The following is an 18,151-nucleotide window of genomic DNA, read 5'->3' as shown; positions in this document are numbered from 1 at the left end:
ACCCACCAAGGCCAAACAATCACATAATAAACATATATTTATAGATATACAATTTCAGAATTCTATTTCAAGAAATACAGCTTCTCAGTGGATCCATTAGGATCTATGTTCTTATTGCACATGGCTCAGCCCGTCTAGGGACATCTACTGAGACCAGAGGGTTGGGGTGGTGGGAGCCGAGCACCAGGGCCACCACAGGCAGGGCGCTCTCACCCACATCCAGTTCTGAGCATCTCTTTGGGCGGGGGGGGGAGAGGGGGGGCCGGGCGGGGAAGGGCGCTTCATCACAGGGCAGGACCTTGTTTAAAAACCGTATTTGACATTTCTCCTCAACCAAGCTCCTTTTCCCAGCAAGAATCCTATTTGTTGGGGGACTTTTATAAAAAGAGCGAAGAAAAGCTCTGGGAGGGTAGTGATCCCCTCCTGGCTGGCAGCTTGGGGTAGTAAGGCTTTGGAGGATGGCAGGCTCAATGACACACCCACCACCAGAGGAAAATTTGGGAAAAACGGTAATTCCAAAAGGCCCAGTATAAACTGTGGGAATAAATAAAACCTCCCTCCCTTGCCCTGGCAGCAACTGCTGTTTGGAGAAAAATCCTCATTTGAGGGTGACCATAAGAAAACCCTTCTGGTTCAGGTGCATCCTTTATCCAACGTGCAAGAGAAGGCCGGGTGGCATCATGTCCACGGAGGGTAGAGACAGAGGCGCCCACGGTCATGGACTTTCTTCAGGAGTCGGCTTCTGCCCCAGCGTCCCGGGCCCCACGTGGTTGACTCTGGGAGGAAAAGCCTTCTGGAGTCCTTGGTACATGGCTTAGGAAAAACCAGTAGCAACAATGGGGCTGTGCCCTGGGGCACCTATAAGGCAAAACTCACATAGGGACTAAGCGGGGAGGTGGTCAGGCAGAACCTGGCTCCCCTCTCCAACACTGCTGCTCTCAGTGGCAGTGGGGGCAGGGGGGTCGCGGGCACCAGGACAAAACAAAGCGCCTACCTGAGCTGGCCAAACTTGCGGTGGGTGGTCTCATCCCCACAGGCCATCTAGGGCCTCTACCATGACTCAATACTGACCTGGCATCTGGCCCCAGGAGTCCTTTCTTCCCCCGCAGCCTGCTCCCCTCCAGTTTAACCATACAGCTGGCAACCTTCCAAGTTCTCTGTAGATTTATGCTATCATGATTACTGCTGCCATCAAAAGCAGGCTGGGCTTGAGGGGAACGTTACAAGCTGTGGCCCAACTTTCCTCATGCTGTCAGCTACGGCTAATGTCTAGCCTTTGAAGGACCAGGCTGCCTTCCCCAAACAGGCTTTGTTTTCTAAAACAGGGAAGAAATCAACTCAACAACCAAATCCCTGCATAGTTTAAAAAGTAGACTATATCTCTATATATCTCTATATCTTTATATGTGTTATTTACATATAAATAGATACATACATATACACGCATCTATAAATTACATTCTACAGAGTTCTCTTTCCTCCTCCTCTCTATCCTTGGCCAACACCTCTGATTACCTCCACTGAGGTGACTGGTGGTAGCTCCTGGGAGGGGGGAAGAAAGGCAGTTGGGTGCCCCCTCCCCAGCCCTTCCTACAGACATTTGCTGCAAGTTTTACATTCTACTTTCGTTGTCATGGTTTCTGTATCCTAGGAGAGAGCCGATGAGAAGCCTGAGCTTCTGCCAGCCCTGGGAGGAAGGGAAGCAGCCCCATGTCAGGTTTTCCTGTCTGTCCTAACAGCTTTCTGCAGTTACTGGGTGAGAGAGAGGGCAGTTGTGCAGCGTCCGGCCTCCAATTCCATTTTAATTTTTTTTCTTTTTTTGTCTTTCCTTAAATATACAGTTCGTCACCTTGGCTCAGTGCATGTCACCACAAATTCTCCAGGGATTTCATAGTCTGGGGAGGAGAGTGGTAACAGTTAGCTTGGCAGTTACGTGCCCCAGAGCCTCCAGCTCAGCCCACACTAACAAGCCAACTCCTCGGCCCTGTCCGGCGCCGCCCACCTCAGCCCCTGCCCCGTCACCCTCCTGCAGCCTGTTTCTCTCTCCCAGAGGCACCAGCAAACGGCCTCTAAGCAGAGTCTGTAGCTGGATCCCTGCTGAGAGGACACAGGCAGAGGAGGGGGTGGGCAAGCGGACCAACACAAAAAAGAACCATTAGCGGCTCTGCCCACACTCCTCTGGACTTGGTCCAAGCTGTCCCCTCTGGCAAATGCTGGGAACAGAGCCTGCTATCCACACACAGGGGTAAAGGAGGCGGGGAGCCTGCGACCAGCACCTTTTTTCCCCACTCATTCTGTGCTAAGGGTTCTCTGTTCCTTCGACCCTGAACTCATGACCTTCTGTTCCCTTCTTCTGACCACAGGTGAGAGGCCTGGGCGGGCCGGATGCCTGCGGCTTCCAGGTGCAGTGGCGTTAAGAGTGCCTCTGACCCCACCAGACAAGGACCAGTCTGGGGGCACGCGCCCCTCCTGCTCCCAGCCTGTCGGCTCCCCCCCGGGGCGCTGTCTGGCTGCCCAACCACCTTGTTCCATTTCCTCCTGCCTGGAAGGACAGGGGAAGAGGAAGGGCTCTCGGCCCACCCGTTCCCACGTGGTTCATCCTGGTGTCAGCAGGGGAGTGTCGGGGGGGCTTTCGGGGGCCCAGTAATACTCGGCAGCCTAAATCCCAGGGCACAGATAATAGTCTGCTGCACTTGGGAAAGGGCCATGGGGGACTGGATGGCTGAAGTAGACCAAGGAGGCATGAGTGGCCCTCAGCAGCAGCCTTGGGCACCCCACAGCTCCAGAGTCAGCAAGCAGGGTAGGGTGCTGTGGAGGAGCACTGAAGGGCACTAAAACTGCAGTTTCCCAGCACACCCCAGAGCTGTCCCAACTCTGCAGGCTGGAGGCCAGGCTGGGGACAGGGAAACCGTGCCACGATCACAGGCTCCCTCCCTCCCTCCTCCCACCCTCCTCTGCCTCATGACCAAGGCCAGAGCTGCCAGGAGTTGCAGGGCAGAGGAGGCCCTGGCTCATACTTGGACCTCGGTGGCAGGCGGGCCCAGGACTATCCATGCAGGGAGGCCTGCACCTCTGACAGTCGGTTACAGCTCGGGGTGCCCATCTTCTGTGCTTTGTGGTACATGTCTGCGTCGCCAAAGTAGCGGGCCCGGTACAGCAAGCCTTCCTCTGCAAAGCAATGTGGCAGGGTTAGGGCAACCTCTAAGGCTGCTACGATGCCTGCTTGGCCTTTTCGGGAGGGGAAAGGTAGTTACAGGCCCAGGAGCTGGGGCAGAGCTGGCTTCCCTTAGGGTAGACCCTGGAGAAGGAAATATGGTCCCACCTTGGGAGCAGAATAGAGGCCCCTTTCTACAGAGTATAGGTGAGGCCAGCCAAAGAGAGAAACTGTTATTCTGGTGAGACGGCCCCAGGGTCCCACGGATAGATCCAGATGCCCAATCGGTGGGTGGGGAGGAGAAATGTTCCAATCTCTCTCTACATACTTACCTGCGGCAGCCAAACAACAGGCTGATTGCAGTGATTTACCGGAAGCTGGAGGACATCTCCAGGTGGCTCCTGGCTCCCAGCCCCAGGGAAACACAGGGGTGGAGGCCGGTTCTTGGCTAGGACATGGCTGGCGCAGGGCAGTGCCAGGTCCTGCGCCCACAGATCACTGGGGGAGCAGGGCTTTTTCCTTCCCTGCTCTCAAGCTTTGTGCCCCCAAACACACACACACACACACACACACACACACACACACACACTCTCTCTCTCTCTCTCTCTCACACACACACACACACACACACTCTCTCTCTCTCTCTCACGCACACACACACACACACACACTCACTTTGCTGCTTCTCCTTCCAACAGTTGTTTCGGAGATTGGCAATATAATCGTCTTCCACATTCCGTTCAACCATTTTGAGGCTGGAGCCTGTGTACTCCTCAGAGAACGTGTCTGCCACGTAGTAAACGACGTTCAGGTGGTCAGTGACTCGCCTGTGGACGTGGCCCACCGACCTGGCCAGAAACAGACCAGGCACAAAGTGGGCTTGGGTCCCCAGGCCCAGGGCAGCTCTAGGAATGAGTGGGGCTCCCAACAGGAGGCGCCACACAGGCCACAGGAGCAGCTGCTTCCTTCCCAAACTAGAGCAGGAACTCCACGCTACCCAAATGAGGGTGTGGAGAAAGGGCAGGGGGTCCCTCCCGTATGAGCGGCACAGACTATGGCAAGGCCTTCCTCAGGCTCTCTGCTTACCACACCGCTGCTGGGGCTTCTGTGGAGAAGCCCCTCTCTGGGAGGGCCTGGTCAGGGAAGGAGGGAACCTGGAGCAAACACAGGCTCCACCTCTAACGAGCTGTGTGACCTGAGCTCCCTGTGCCTCCATTCCCTCATTCATCCCCTAAGCCAATCGTTGCTAAGGGCCTGCCTGTGTATCCAGGAGCTCCCAGTATAGAGTGAAGAGTCTCAGGAACAAAATGACAGGAAGGATTCCAAGGAGTTGTATCCTTCCATCTCTTGGATTCTATCTTCCAGCTCCAACTGCAGGCTCTGCAGGCTCAGGGAAGAGCCTCAACATGCAGACAGGAGTTAGTGCTCTGGTGAGAACAGCCCCTGTCTGCCCATTCTTGCCTCTCAGCTCTCGGGCTGCAGAGAAAAAGGCTGGCATCAGGCCACAGAGCGCCTGTGCCTGCTGGTGTGGGTCCAGTGGACCGACTCTGCTCCCTGCTGGCTGAGAGGGATCCTGCCAGGCTCCCAGGCAGAGCCAGGCCACTAGATGGGAGCAGAGGGCTTCCAGCAATAGAAGCTGAGCACCAGCTCTGTATCAGATCCTGGGCCAGGTGCTGGAAATAAATGAGGGGAGCTGACGCTTTAAAAGGGCAAATAACTTGCCCAAGTTCACTATCGGTGGTTGAGACCATATAGTCATTCAACAAATGTTGTCAAGCATTTCTAATGAGCCTGGCATTTTATGTGTATTACTCATTTATTTTTCATAAGCAGGTAGATGATGTTATTCTTCCCACTTTATAAATGAGGAAACCAGGGCTCAGAGAAGTTATGTAACTACTCCAGGGTCACACAGCTGCTTAGTTAGTAGAGGAGCTGGGATTCAAAGCCACCCTTGCTCTGACTCTAGAGCCCCTGTTCTTCCCATGGCCCCAGGGCCCCCAACCAGAATGGAAGAGAAGTGGTTCTTATTTCAAGGCTTGCAGATAAGATCGGGAGAGTGTCATGCAGCCTGTGAAATCATATGCAAACCAGGTGTATGTGCAGTGTTCTCGGGAAAAGATCTGCAGGTTTCATTGCATTTTCTTAGGGTACTGTGATCCTTACAAGATCAAGAACCTCAGCTTAACAGGGAAAGTCTGGATTCTAATCATCTTTCTGCATTTTGATCAAGAACCTGCAGGACGAGGATGGGAAGGAAGGCCCCTGATGGGGGCTGAGACTCAAAGGCCCCTGTCTACCCACCATCCCGCCTCACCCCAGCTGCAGGTACTCACGGTCTCAGGCTGAGGCTGTAGGGTGGACTGGAAACCATGAGCTGGCTGAGAGCTGACACGAGGATCAGGATGAGGATGGGCATCAGCTGGACAAACACCCCCAGCCCACCCTGGAGGGAAGAGCCAACGGTCACCCAAGCTGGACCTGGGTGGGGGGCAACGCTGGCGGCAAACGCCTCCAGCTCCCCCAGCACAATGGAGTCCAGGTGGTGGCAGCCAGCTGCCATGCAGATAGGCCATGACGCCGCTCCCTCCCTTTCCCTCCCACGGGTCCCCAAAATACAGAAACTCCTCTACCTGCCAGTTTCCCCAGATAAAAACAAAGCAGCAACTGGGGTTAAATGCTGGGGTGGGAGGTGGGTACACGTATTTACTTGTGAGAGAATACCAAAAAAAAAAGCGAACAGAAGTGTCTGCCTTCAGGGCTTCCCTGGTGGCGCAGTGGTTGAGAGTCTGCCTGCCGATGCAGGGGACACGGTTCGTGCCCCGGTCCGGGAAGATCCCACATACTGCGGAGCGGCTGGGCCCGTGAGCCATGGCCGCTGAGCCTGCGCGTCCGGAGCCTGTGCTCCGCAACGGGAGAGGTCACAACACTGAAAGGCTCGCGTACCGCAAAAAAAACAAAAAACAAACAAACAAAAAAAGTGTCTGCCTCCAGACACTTGGGAGGCAGGGCTGGAGGGAGACCTTCCCTATATACACTCTTCTGAATTCTGAACCATATGACTATATTACCAATTTAAAAACTGCCAGTTAAGAAATTACAAATAAAAAAATTTGTTCACTGTGTGATAATCTGTGATTTAAAAAACTCTTCTGTGTGTTAAATACACACAAAATAAAAGTTTAAAACATGGATAAAAACAGAAGGCCACGTTATCAGAGCAAAAGAGAATCCCTCTGCCTGGCATAATTTTAAATATTCTGCAACTGTCCGCAGTATTTTAATCTTAGCTAACTGCTTTAATTTTAGTCAGCCAGCTGGTCTTATAATCTGTGGCATTCAAAATATGTTTGATGCACTGTCTTGTTATAGTTTTGTATACATTTTTTCTAATAAATTTTATTTATTTATTTATTGGCTGCGTTGGGTCTTCGTTGCTGGGCACAGGCTTTTCGTAGTTGTGGTGAGCAGGGGCTACTCTTTGCTGTTATTTATTTATTTATTTATTTATTGGCTGCATTGGGTCTTTGTTGCTGGGCACGGGCTTTTTCTAGTTGTGGCGAGCAGGGGCTACTCTTTGTTGCGGTGCGTAGGCTTCTCATTGCAGTGGCTTCTCTTGTTGCGGAGCACGGGCTCTAGGTGCGTGGGCTTCAGTAGTTGTGGCACACGGGCTCAGCAGTTGTGGATCGCGGGCTCTAGAGCACAGGCTCAGTAATTGTGGCGCACGGGCTTAGTTGCCTTGTGGCATGTGGGATCTTCCTGGACCAGAGATTGAACCCGTGTCCCCTGCACTGGCAGGCAGACTGTTAACCACTGTACCACCAGGGAAGTCCCTGTATACATTTTTAAAGAGTGCTGAAAAGAAGCAAGAAGAGCCAGCCCTATGATGTCATGCTTTCAATTCTATCATTAAGTTTAACTTTCCGTTGCTTGGAAAATGTCACTTAGGACTTAACCAAATTGACCGGGACTTCCCTGGTGGTGCAGTGGTTAAGAATCCGCCGTCAATGCAGGGAACATGGGTTCACACCCTGGTCCCGGAAGATCCCACATGCCGCAGAGCAGCTAAGCCCGTGCACCACAGCTACTGAGCCTGCGCTCTAGAGCTGGTGTGCCACAACTACTGAAGCCCCCGCACCTAGGGCCCGTGCTCTGCAACGAGAAGCCACCGCAATGAGAAGCCCGCACGCCGCAACGAAGAGTAGCCCCCACTCGCAGCAACTAGAGAAAGCCTGTGCACAGCAACAAAGACCCAATGCAGCCAAAAACGAATAAAATTAAATCTTAAAAAAAGGAAAAAACCCCAAAAGAACAAATGGACCTCACAAAGGCCATTCACACTGGAACCTGCCTGCAGGTAGAGAAATTTCTGCATTACGTTCCCCAGCAGAGGCCATGAAACCCCCACTCTGGCCATGGGTGCTGGGCAGTATGGTTCCCTCTGGTGTCCCTCAGCAGGATGGCACGGGGGGGCCAAGATGGCTTCCTGGCTTAAGTTCTGGGGGCACTGCTGCCGCAGAGTGTCAGCGAGGGGTATCACTCCCCAGCCCAGGGCCCATCCCCTCGGGTGTCACCAGGCACCCTCCCCATCCCCTCCCCAGCGCTCTCCTCACTCACATCACCCTGGTTCTCCCTGCGGTCCTGCCTTTGATGGTACGTGTAGCGCATGCGGCCGTTGCTATAGACATGGACGTTACCTGGAGGGTCAGAGGGACTGAGTCAGGAGTGGGGCTGCTGGGAACGGGAGAGGCTGGCATCCCGTCTCCCACCATCACCAACAGGGAGGCCTGGCTGTGGGGACAGCGGGGGGGACTTACTAGATGGGAAGCCACCTCCAAAGAACATGTTGAAGAGGTCTTCAGGGGAGATGTCAGCTTCAAAGCCGCGGTGGAAGTCCCCGTGCCCATGGCCGTGCCGGGCTGCCTGGCTCTTGTCATCGCCGAACTGGTCATACTGCTTCCTTTTCTCTGGGTTGCTAAGTACTGCGTATGCTGTGCCAATGGCTAGAAAGGAGGTAGAAAGGTCAGGCCCGAGGATGCTGGGGGTGCGGCTGGAGGCGCCTGTGGCAGCCAAGCACTCACTTCCTTCAGGTACTCAAGTGCTGCTCTAGGAAGCAGGAGTCCTAGGGGCCAGCAGGAAGTCTGGCTGTTGAGCAAGAGGGGGCTGGTGGGGGACATGCAGGAATACCTCTACGTGAATGCCAGCAGCCTGGGCCGGGTGGAGGATTAATGCTCAGGCTCCTTGCTCTCCACCTCGCGATGACGGTCCGATTTTTTCTACACGTCAGGCCCTTTATGGGCATTATCTTTCTTACTCCTAACAGCCCAGCTCCATTTTACCAATGAGAAAACTGAGGCTCAGAGAGGTGTAGTGTCAGCTCACGCAGGTCTGATGCTGCAGAGCCAGGAATCAAACCCAGGTGTGTCTTGCTTCAAGTCGGCTCTCTGACTTTATGAAAACCACCAAAACGCCCCCACCTCATCACTCTCTCTTGGGGTGTCCAGTGGGATGGGGCACCCCCTTTCTGGAGGGTATGTAATCTTGAAGTCATAGCACGACATGAGGGCTGCACAAACATGTGGTGTGCTGCTGTAAACTGGAGAGCAGCAGGAACTCCCAGGAGGGGCCACGTCCCCCGGCTCACCACTGCTGGCGGTGTGGCAGGGCGAGCCCTGTCTTCCCTGGGGTCCAGGTCCCAGCTGCTCTTCCTTGGCCCAGCCCAGGGCCCTCCCCATTAGAGCCCCCGAGGTGGGAGGCCTGTGCCCCGAAGGCCCCAGCTCCGAGCCCTCCTTCGTCTCTTGCTCCTTCGCCAGCGGCCCACTCTCTCAAAGGAGGAGGTCAAAGCTGCATCTCTTCACAACCTGCAACCCCTGAGAATAAGGAGAATGTTCCTCCTCTTCCCATTGTGACAGGCCCCGAGGCCAGGTGTGGTCTCTCAGTGCCTGTAGTGCAGGGCTGCAGGCAGAGGTCAGGGCTGGAGAAACATTAACCACAGCTACCCTGCCTCCCCAGTCCCATTCTCCTTCTTCCCCTGGGGCTGGCGGACCAGCAGTGGGGGAAGATGCCTGCAGACTGCCTCACTGGGGACCAACCCCAAGCAGCCTGCAATGGAGCACCTGGGGCAGCGCTGTGAGACGGCACACTGGGTCTTGGGGTCTGCTCTGCTGCAGACTCCCCATCTGGCTGTGGTCCCAGCCCCCGTACTGCACAGCACCCTGCTTGGGCCAGACAGGGCTAGTCACCACGCCATCGCCCAGAGGGAGTGAGCCTAAGATCCTGAAGGTCCCACAGAGGACAAGGTGGGTGTGAGAGAAGAGATGTCTGTGGAACTGCAGCGCCCAGCAACTCAGTGCTGGCACAGAGCCCGCACGTGTGCCTGATTTGTTCAGTGAAAATATAAATGATTAAAGGGCAGCTTATCATTTCAGCCAGAACTGAAGCACCCACCCCAGAACCAACAGGCCCTGAGGCCAGAGAGACTTTCACGTCCCCCCAGGGCAGGCCCTAGGCTGTGTGTGGTGTGAGAGGGAGGGTGTGTGTGTGTAAAGAGGCCGGGGCGGGTTGGCCATGGCTGCTGGTGCTGAGGAGGCCAAGCTCTGACTCAGGGCCACCTAGTTTCTCAGCAGAGGGAAACTATTACCAAGATCCCAGGATGAGGACGTGAACACGGGTGAGTCAGGAGGCCTGCTTCTGCCCCTCAATCACCATGTGACCTTGGAGAAGACACCTGGCCTCTCTTGCCTCAGCTCCCCGCCTGTAACCCCCGGGGATTGAGAGGCAACGAGAGTGGCGCCATCTGTGCTCTGACAGACCATGTGGCTGGAGGCGGCTACTAGGACCTTCTTCCCAGGAAGCAGCTCCTGAGCTGGGAGGACCTGAGCCACTTCCCAAGGCCATTTCCTGGAAAAGCCCCTTCTCCCTCCCTCCCCCATCCCTCCCTCCTTCCCTCCTTCCCTCCTTCCCTCCCTCCCTCCCTCCCCCTCCCCCTCCCCCTCCTCCCCCCTCTCTCCCTCCTCCCCTCCCTCCCCCCTCCCCCCCCCAAGGACAGGCGATCAGAACACCCAAACACTAGGGAACCAGGGCCGGCTCACCTTTGAAAGCTTCAGTGGCGCCAGGCGCACGGTTCTTGTCAGGGTGGAACTTGAGGGCCAGTCTGCGGTAGGCCTTCTTCAGGTCCTCATCTGAGGCCCCTCTGCTCACCCCCAGGATCTCGTAGTAATCTTTACATTGCTTGACCCTAGAGAAGAGAGTGGAGCTTGGTGGGGGACCTCTACGTGGAGAAACACGTAGGGGAGGTGTGGCGGGCGAGGAAAGAGTAGTGTGGGTGCACAGCTCTGAGCAGGCTTGGGGACCAGCAGGACAGGCCCAGTAGAGACAGCAAGAATACACTCAGGATTTAAGAGGGGACAGTCGCTGTTTTTGCCAGGCCAGGAGCTAACAGCACCCTCACTGCTAACAGCACCCTCACTGCAGGCAACCTGAGCTAACAGCACCCTGAGCTAACAGCACCCTCACTGCAGGCAACCACAGAAGGACTGTCAGTGTCCGTCCATCAGGGGCTTCTGCCCAAGGGCAGGTGTGTTCCAGGCTCTGCCAGCTCTACTCTCCTGGCTATCCGAGTCTGAGGGGGTAACAGAGAGGCCAGACACGGCAGGTGTCTGTTCACCCCATCTCAGGGCCCTGAAGAGATGCTGTTTCTCTTCCACTAATTCTTATTCCTGGGCTCCCTGGAGAACCCCTGACTCTTGGCCCACAATCAGTTTCTATTGCTTATAACCCATGGGCTTGTCTGGTCAAAATCCTGTCTGGTCAGAAAGATGTAAATTTGGCAAATGCTTTTATGGCAAACTATAGTCACGCTGGGTCACACAGAGGCTGAACCCCAGGCCTGAAGCCTGCCAATGTCTTCAGTAGCAGCCAGGACCATGTGGGAATGACTGCAGAGGGATTCCCGAGGCTGGCTGGTAGGGAGGCCTCAGGAGAAATGGGAGGAGTAGCTACGCCTGAGAAGCCTTGGCTGGACGTCTCAGCCTGGTAGTGAGCTGCTCTGTGCAGGGTCGGCCCAAGCCTCGGAGGGATAACCGTCTCCTGTCTCCACTCTACCCAACACAGGCTCTGATCTGAAAGGGCCTTTGTTGGGGGCAGGAGTGTGGGTTGTGGGAGTATCTGGAGGGGAGACCAGGCCTCATCTCTGACAAACAGGGCTGTGTAACGAGGCCCAGGACCTGCTGGCCAGTGGCAGAGGAAGCCGGCAGCGTCAGCATTTCCAGCCTCTGCTGTGGGTTGTCTTGGCGGGAGGAACAGTGGAGCCCTGAGGCCGGCACTCCAGAGCCTTGTGGGAAACAAGGAGAGGGTCTGGTGAGCTCGACTTCTTGAACCTCCTCCAGCCTTAAGACCCTCCCAGGTGAGGTGGATGACAGGCTGCAGGAAGCCTTCTCTAGAGTTGAAAATGTCCCAACACACCAGGCTCTGGCCCCTGCCTGCCGCCCAGCCCTCTACCTTTTCACGGCCGCTACTTGTTCGGCAGTGTAGCCTTTGGTGCTCTCTCCTCCTCCGGCTTCACCGTTGGCCGAGGGGGTGCCGGCCCCACCTGCTTTCCTATGGGTCGCCTGGGTTGCCTCTGTGGGTTGTGGTTGGTCGCTGGCCGACTGTGGTTTCTGGTTGAGGGACTCGATCAGGGCTGTGCAAAAGCAAGGAAACTATTCAGGGCTCCTCCTCCAGCAAGGCCATGTGCAATGGCTGAGGGACTGCCTGGCCCTGGGAGATCCCGGGACCCCCGCATCCCACCCAGTCTTTTTCCCAACGAAGGTCGCTCCTTCCCTGACTTGGGCCTGTGGAGGGCTAACGGGATAGTTGCCTGCTCTCTTAGGATCCACAGTTCTTAGGGTATAGATCTTTTTTTTTTTTTTGCGGTACGCGGGCCTCTCACCGTTGTGGCCTCTCCCGTTGCGGAGCACAGGCTCCGGACGTGCAGGATCAGCGGCCATGGCTCACGGGCCCAGCCGCTCCGTGGTATGTGGGATCTTCCTGGACCGGGGCACGAACCCGTGTCCCCTGCATCAGCAGGCAGACTCTCAACCACCAGGGAAGCCCGGGTGTAGATCATTTTTAAACTCAGCATAAAAATAAACCATTAAATCCCAAAGTAATGTGTTTAATAGCCACCTTCCATTGAGTGAGAAGATGGGCAAAGTACTCTGTAATGGGGATTCCACTTAGCAGGACCATCTGAGTCAGCTGGGATTGGTCGGAAGGCTTCCTGGAGAAGGCTTCCTCTCCCTTAGCCATGGAGAGGAATGGGGGGGCAGTGATTCTGCCCCAGAGGGCCAGGGGTGGTGTGAGACTCAGGACTAACATCTGCTGTGCTCACTGCTTGCTATTGCTCACCTTTCCCAAATGGCTGGCCACATCAAATGTCCTACTTCAATGTTCATAGTCTATACAGGGCCTTAGCTGTCACCCTCAGAGAGGGTCACAGTTATTCAAACCCAAGTCCTTGGTGCCTGCCGACGCAATGAGGAAAGGCCTATATCTCTGGCAGGAGTCCCCTGTGCCCATTTATTACAGGCACAAAACCAGCTCTGAGCCCCCTAGTCATGCCTGGGGTACAGCGCCCTGGGAAACCAGGCATCTGGACCACTGCAGGGACCCAGGACACCTCTGTGCAGAGGAAGGATGGCAGCACAGTCTGGATGGTCATCAGCTTCCTTCTCAAATGTGCCAGGTGCTTGTGGGGCTCCAGGCACCGTGCTGGGTGTCAGACACTCTCTACTGCGATGCATGTGGGTCTCACCCAAAGCCTGGAGCAGGGCTCGCTGAGAGCAGAGCACTGGGGCTCAAGTGGACCACTGTGTCCTGAGCCACCGCTGTAAATTCACGTGTCCTCACTGAGTCAGCAGCTGGGAAATCCCAATACAGAGGCTGACAGGTGAGCCTGCCCTGCATGATGGGGTGGAGAGGCCCCTGTAGCAAAGCCTGAGAAGGCACTCAGAGAGGAGAGAGTGATGAGTGCTCACTGAGTCAGCAGGCCTGGACACGGTGCTCTGCATGTATTCACCCATTTAATCTTTTTTTTTTTTGCGGTACACGGGCCTCTCACTGTTGTGGCCTCTCCCATTGCGAAGCACAGGTTCCGGACGCGCGGGCTCAGCGGTCATGGGTCAGCGGTCATGGGTCAGCCGTCATGGCTCACGGGCCCAGCCGCTCCGCGGCATGTGGGATCTTCCCGGACTGCGGCACGAACCCGTGTCCCCTGCATCGGCAGGCGGACTCTCAACCACTGCACCACCAGGGAAGCCCACACCCATTTAATCTTGATAGTGACTTTAGAGCTGGGTCTTATTACTGCCATCCCTGTTGTAAGGGAGGAGCTGCGTTTGATCACCTTGCCTGTGGCTATACAAGATGAGTAGCAGCACTTAAATTCCAGGATGTCCAGCTCCTGAAACCATGCTCTTGACTACGTTGCTATCCCAGAACACACGAGCCTGGCAGGGGGAGCCCCTTCCAGCACAGCTGTTCCAAGAGAGAAGTTCATTCACAAAGACCCAGGTTTCAAATCTCAGCTCAGCCACTTCCTAACACTGACCCTGGCTGATCTGTGAAATTGCTCTGAATCTCGCTTTCCTCACAGTAGATAAGGATGAAATGAGATGTGTATAAGCACCTGGCACAAAGACTGACAGAGAGTAAAAGTTTGAAATGAGGGGCTGCTAATACTGTGACCTGGGCTGATGAACTGGCTGGCCAGGGAGGTGAGGGGACCCAAGGTGTGGGCGCTGGGGAGCTGCAAGTCTTAGGAAGGCGAAGTCTCAGCACCCAGCTGGCTTTGGACCCAGTTGTAACCGTGAGACGTCAGGCCGTCCCAGGCTCCAGGTCTATGCCAGGCACCAAGGAAATGGCAAAGGAAGAAACCAACAGGTAAAGCGATGCTGATCAAGATGGCACTGAGGGAGGAGCTGGTTTGCTGGTTTCCTAGGGCTTTTAAAGAAGCTGTTTATTTCGATTTCTCTGGAAGCCCCAGTGGTCCAGGCTGATGCCCTAAGGACAACGTGACCAGCCATTCCGTTGCTGTAGGTGCACAGGAGCATCAGCCAGGAGATGGGATGGACTCTCTCCAGTACCTTTCAGGGAAGAGTCTGGAAGCTTTTTAGGCAGTTACACGGAATCAGCCCCTCTAATTTCCCTACACTGCAGAAAGAGAGCCTAAAGGGGAATGGATGTGCTCTGGGTCACACACAACGTTCCTATTTGAGGTGGCAGTTCAACATTTCTGGTTGTCGACAATTGTCTCTCTTGTGGCCTGGACATCCCCTCTGCTAGGCCCCGAATGTGACCGCCTCGTCCTGTCTCACTGTTACATCCATCATGGCACAGTGGCTGACAGGCAAAGTAACAAAAGAGTAGGAGACAGAATAGCTTAATGTGGCGATGGAGTTAGACAGACATGACTGGGTTCAAATCCTGACTCTGCCGCTTCCCAGTAAAGCTGGCAGACATTTAAAAAGAAGGGAAATTGGTGGAAGAGACCAAAGCTGGGGTGGGAGCAGTAGCAGCTCAGGTAGATGTGAGAGCATTTCTATGGCCAAAGCTACTAGGGGAGGCCCCTCCTCAAACCCAGACTGGAGAGTCAGACTGCCCGCTTCAAACCTGGCCTGCCACTTGCTATCAGAGTCACCTTGGACAAGTTAACTTAGCTTCTCCATGTAAAACTATCTTCCTCAAGAAACTTGCAAGAGTAAATCAGTAAATGAGTGAATGCTTACAAAGAACTGAGCACAATGCCCAACAAACACTGTGTCATCTGTTACTGTAACTTCATCTCCAGGTGTCTCCATGTACCTGCAGTGCCCAAGCTAAGTGAGGAGAGGGAGGCTGGATTAGGGAAAGAGCCTGGGAGTGGGGGTGGACAGTCTGGGGCCTTTGCTAATTAGCCACATGGCCTTGTCAAGTTATCTAATTCCTCAGTGAAGACACAGTCCCTGCCCTCACAGAGTTGTTCGGGGGGTTAGTAAGATTCTATGAAATAAGGTAAATGGAAGGACTGATCGCACAATGGGGGGTGCGCTCAGTCCTTCGACAGACAGCCCCACCCTGGACCTTGCCAGCCCTGGTACATCCCTCATTCCTGGACCCTGAATGCCAAACTCTCTCAGCTACCAATCCTCCCTTCTCCCGTGCGCTGGCCTTCCTGACTTAGCCTGGACCCCAGAGCCAGCCATTGCATAGAACCCTGGGCAGCCTTTGGCATGGACCTGGAGTCTGGGACGGCCTGACATCTCACGGTTACAACTAGGTCCAAAGCCTGCTGAGTGCTGAGACTTTACCTTCTGAAGCCCTGAGTTCCCCAGTGCCCCACCTTGGGATCCCTTACCTCCCTGGCCAGCCTGCTCCCGTGGCTGGCCAGTTCATCAGCCCAGATCACAATATTACCAGCTACTCATTCTGAACTGTGTCAGTCTCTGTGCCAGGTGCTTCCACTGAATCTGAGGCAGCCGAGCTGTCCTCCATGGCTAACCCTCACTTTGTACGCTGGGGAAACTGAGGTCTGCAGATGTTCTCATCAGCTCCCTGGAAAACACAGTGCCTTCCATCATTGCCTGCAGTGAAGCCAAGGGCTACCAGGCTGCAGGGGCTGGATAGAAACTCTCAGAAAGGGACAGACTGGCCCCCTGCCCTGTGACTTCCCAGCTCAGGGCCCTGCTACACCTGTCCAGCCCTCGGTGCCTCCCCACCCCACCTCCTGTGGCAGAGTTTCAAGTCCCCTCACATCCTTTCACTGTGAGGTCCCCTGACCCTTTGAGGTTTCTCTGAGCCTCCTCTCACCCCAGCCCTCCGCCTGTCCTTCCACTTCTCCAAGACCAATCTTCCCCCATGCTATTGCCCCTCTCCCCTTCATTTCTCGACCTGCCCTTTTCCCACGTGGCCTCTGCAGCAACTGACAGTGCTGCTCACAGCCTCCCTGACACATGGCTCCGTGGCTCCCTGGCCACTGCCCTCTCCTGGGACCGCCTCTTCCTGCTGTTGCTCTAGCTCACTCTCCTGCTTCCTCTGTCTCTGCCTATTGCCTAAGGGTTGTGCCTGCAGCAGCCTCTGCTACACGCGTCACACTTTCCCACAGTGACCTCAGCCAGGCGCAACTCCAATGAGCTCCATCCAGCTGATGACAGCAGACTTTCACCTGGAATCGGGAGCTCTCTCCTGAGCTCCAAGCTGACAGCTTCTTTGGAACATCCCACAGGCACCTTGCACTCTGCCCATCTCTTCCCACCCATGTTCTTCAGCCTTGGTTTCTTCCTGGTCACACAGGCTTGAATTCTGAGTCCCTATTTCTCCTCAGCATCCTTCTCTCACAGAAGGCTCGGTACCTTTCCTCCAGTGACTTTATCCTGATCCATGCTGCCTTATCTCAGGTCCTCGTAACTCCTAACCCACACAAGTTAAGTGTCTCCCAACAGGTTTCTGCCTTGAGTCTCTCTTCCCACTCATTAACCCTTTATGCTGTTCTCTATTTTTTTTTAAATAAATTTATTTATTTGTTTGTTTGTTTTTTATTTTTGGCTGTGTTGGGTCTTTGTTGCTCTGTGTGGGCTTTTCTAGTTGTGGTGAGCAGGGGCTACTCTTTGTTGCAGTAGGCGGGCGTCTCATTGTCGTGGCTTCTCTTGCTGCGGAGCACGTGCTCTAGGCACACGGGCTTCAGTAGTTGTGGCACGCAGGCTCAGGAGTTGTGGCTTGCGGGTTCTAGAGCACAGGCTCAGTAGTTGTGGTGCACGGCTTAGTTGCTCTGTGGCATGTGGGATCTTCCCGGAGCAGGGCTCGAACCCGTGTCCCCTGCATTGGCAGGCAGATTCTTAACCACTGCGCCACCAGGGAAGCCCCTATGCTGTTCTCTTTTTAAGAACAGTACCCTTATCTTCCTCCTGCTATCAAAAACTTCAGTAGTTTTTCCATTAACTACAGAAAAAAGTGAAAATATCCTGGCATGGCAGGAAAGAATTCCCACCATCTGGCTCCATCCTATTTTCCAACCATAGTCCTCTCTGCACTCAAATTACTACCGCCACAGCCTCCACATCTTGTTAAACTCAATCCCTTCCCCCACACCTCTTACAACTTGCAGCCTCCATGTCTTTTTCCCCCGTATGCCCTTCTCAAGTCTCCTACCTTCCTCCAAAGTGCAGTTCAAACGCGGCCTCCCATCCTACTCCCTGAAGCCTTCCCTCGCTGTGATCTACAATTATTTTATGTCCCCGTCATGATACTGCTTATAGTGTATCCTCCACACCGCCCCCGGCCCCCATACTCCCCTCCACCTCAGCAGACTGAACTCATGGAGGGAAGGGACTGGATTTTTCACATCCATCTTTAAGTTCTCAGCATCTAACACTGTGCTTAATTTTTGTTTAATCACAGCTCTTGTTTTATGGTTTGCAATATTACGTTTTCTGTAACTCTGTCTCCTTCACTAGATTGGAAACTCCTTAAGGTGAACAATCATGTCTTACCAATCTTGTTATTACCACTTAGCAACAAGCAGAGACTTTACAAATGAAAGAAAAGAAAGAAGTCTTTGCATTAAATGCATATCCGGAATGAGTTCAAACTTTAAACATCAAGTGTAGACAACTACCTAATATTTTTTAACCAAGCTTTCCCCATCTCAAGCCCAAATTACCCCCACATCCTTGTCAGCTCAGTGCAGGGCTGCAGATGGCACAAGGTGAAGTTCACAGAGAATCACGAGCCATATACTCTTTTCAGAATAACATGAATATGACAAATATGCAGCAGGTCACTCTTCTGCCTGAGCAAATTCCAGTACTTGTGCCCCAGGAAGGACACCCATCCAAGCACCTGAACTGGACGAGGGGGCTTGCTGACAGAAGAGCTCCACAGGCCATGTTGTTACCATCCTTTCTTGGCTGCCTGTTTCTGAACCCTTGAAGTGTCAGAGTCAGAACGCTGAGAGTTGGAAGCCCCCCCTGCCCCACATAGAGG

The 18,151-nt window shown here is 54.3% G+C and overlaps 1 protein-coding gene across 14 annotated transcripts in view; it reads right to left on the bottom strand.

Annotated features, from left to right (window-relative positions):
- Positions 1-19: 19 nt before the first annotated feature.
- DNAJB12 (DnaJ heat shock protein family (Hsp40) member B12) overlaps positions 20-18,151 on the bottom strand; it is a 19,859-nt gene continuing 1,727 nt past the window's right edge. Inside the window, exons 2-10 of one of the 14 annotated variants that reach the window (XR_010935945.1) lie at positions 11,654-11,834; positions 10,246-10,391; positions 7,972-8,157; positions 7,772-7,851; positions 5,491-5,600; positions 3,830-4,002; positions 3,018-3,168; positions 1,850-1,895; positions 20-776 (exon numbers count right to left, since the gene is read on the bottom strand). Coding sequence is in view for 7 of the 14 variants with exons in the window: in XM_067710624.1 (XP_067566725.1) it covers positions 1,866-1,895; positions 3,071-3,168; positions 3,830-4,002; positions 5,491-5,600; positions 7,772-7,851; positions 7,972-8,157; positions 10,246-10,391; positions 11,654-11,834 (1,004 nt within the window). In the remaining 7 variants the exon portion in view is untranslated. Of the gene's footprint in view, positions 1,896-3,017; positions 3,169-3,829; positions 4,003-5,490; positions 5,601-7,771; positions 7,852-7,971; positions 8,158-10,245; positions 10,392-11,653; positions 11,835-18,151 lie in introns of all 14 variants that reach the window. The other 13 variants (XM_067710624.1, XM_067710625.1, XR_010935948.1 and 10 more) reach the window with 13 other exon arrangements.

This window comes from Pseudorca crassidens, chromosome 16 (assembly GCF_039906515.1).
Source record: "Pseudorca crassidens isolate mPseCra1 chromosome 16, mPseCra1.hap1, whole genome shotgun sequence".
NCBI classification, from domain to species: domain Eukaryota; kingdom Metazoa; phylum Chordata; class Mammalia; order Artiodactyla; family Delphinidae; genus Pseudorca; species Pseudorca crassidens.
The sequence above is the reverse complement of the archived record's forward strand: the minus strand, read 5'-3'. Positions and strand labels throughout refer to the sequence as shown.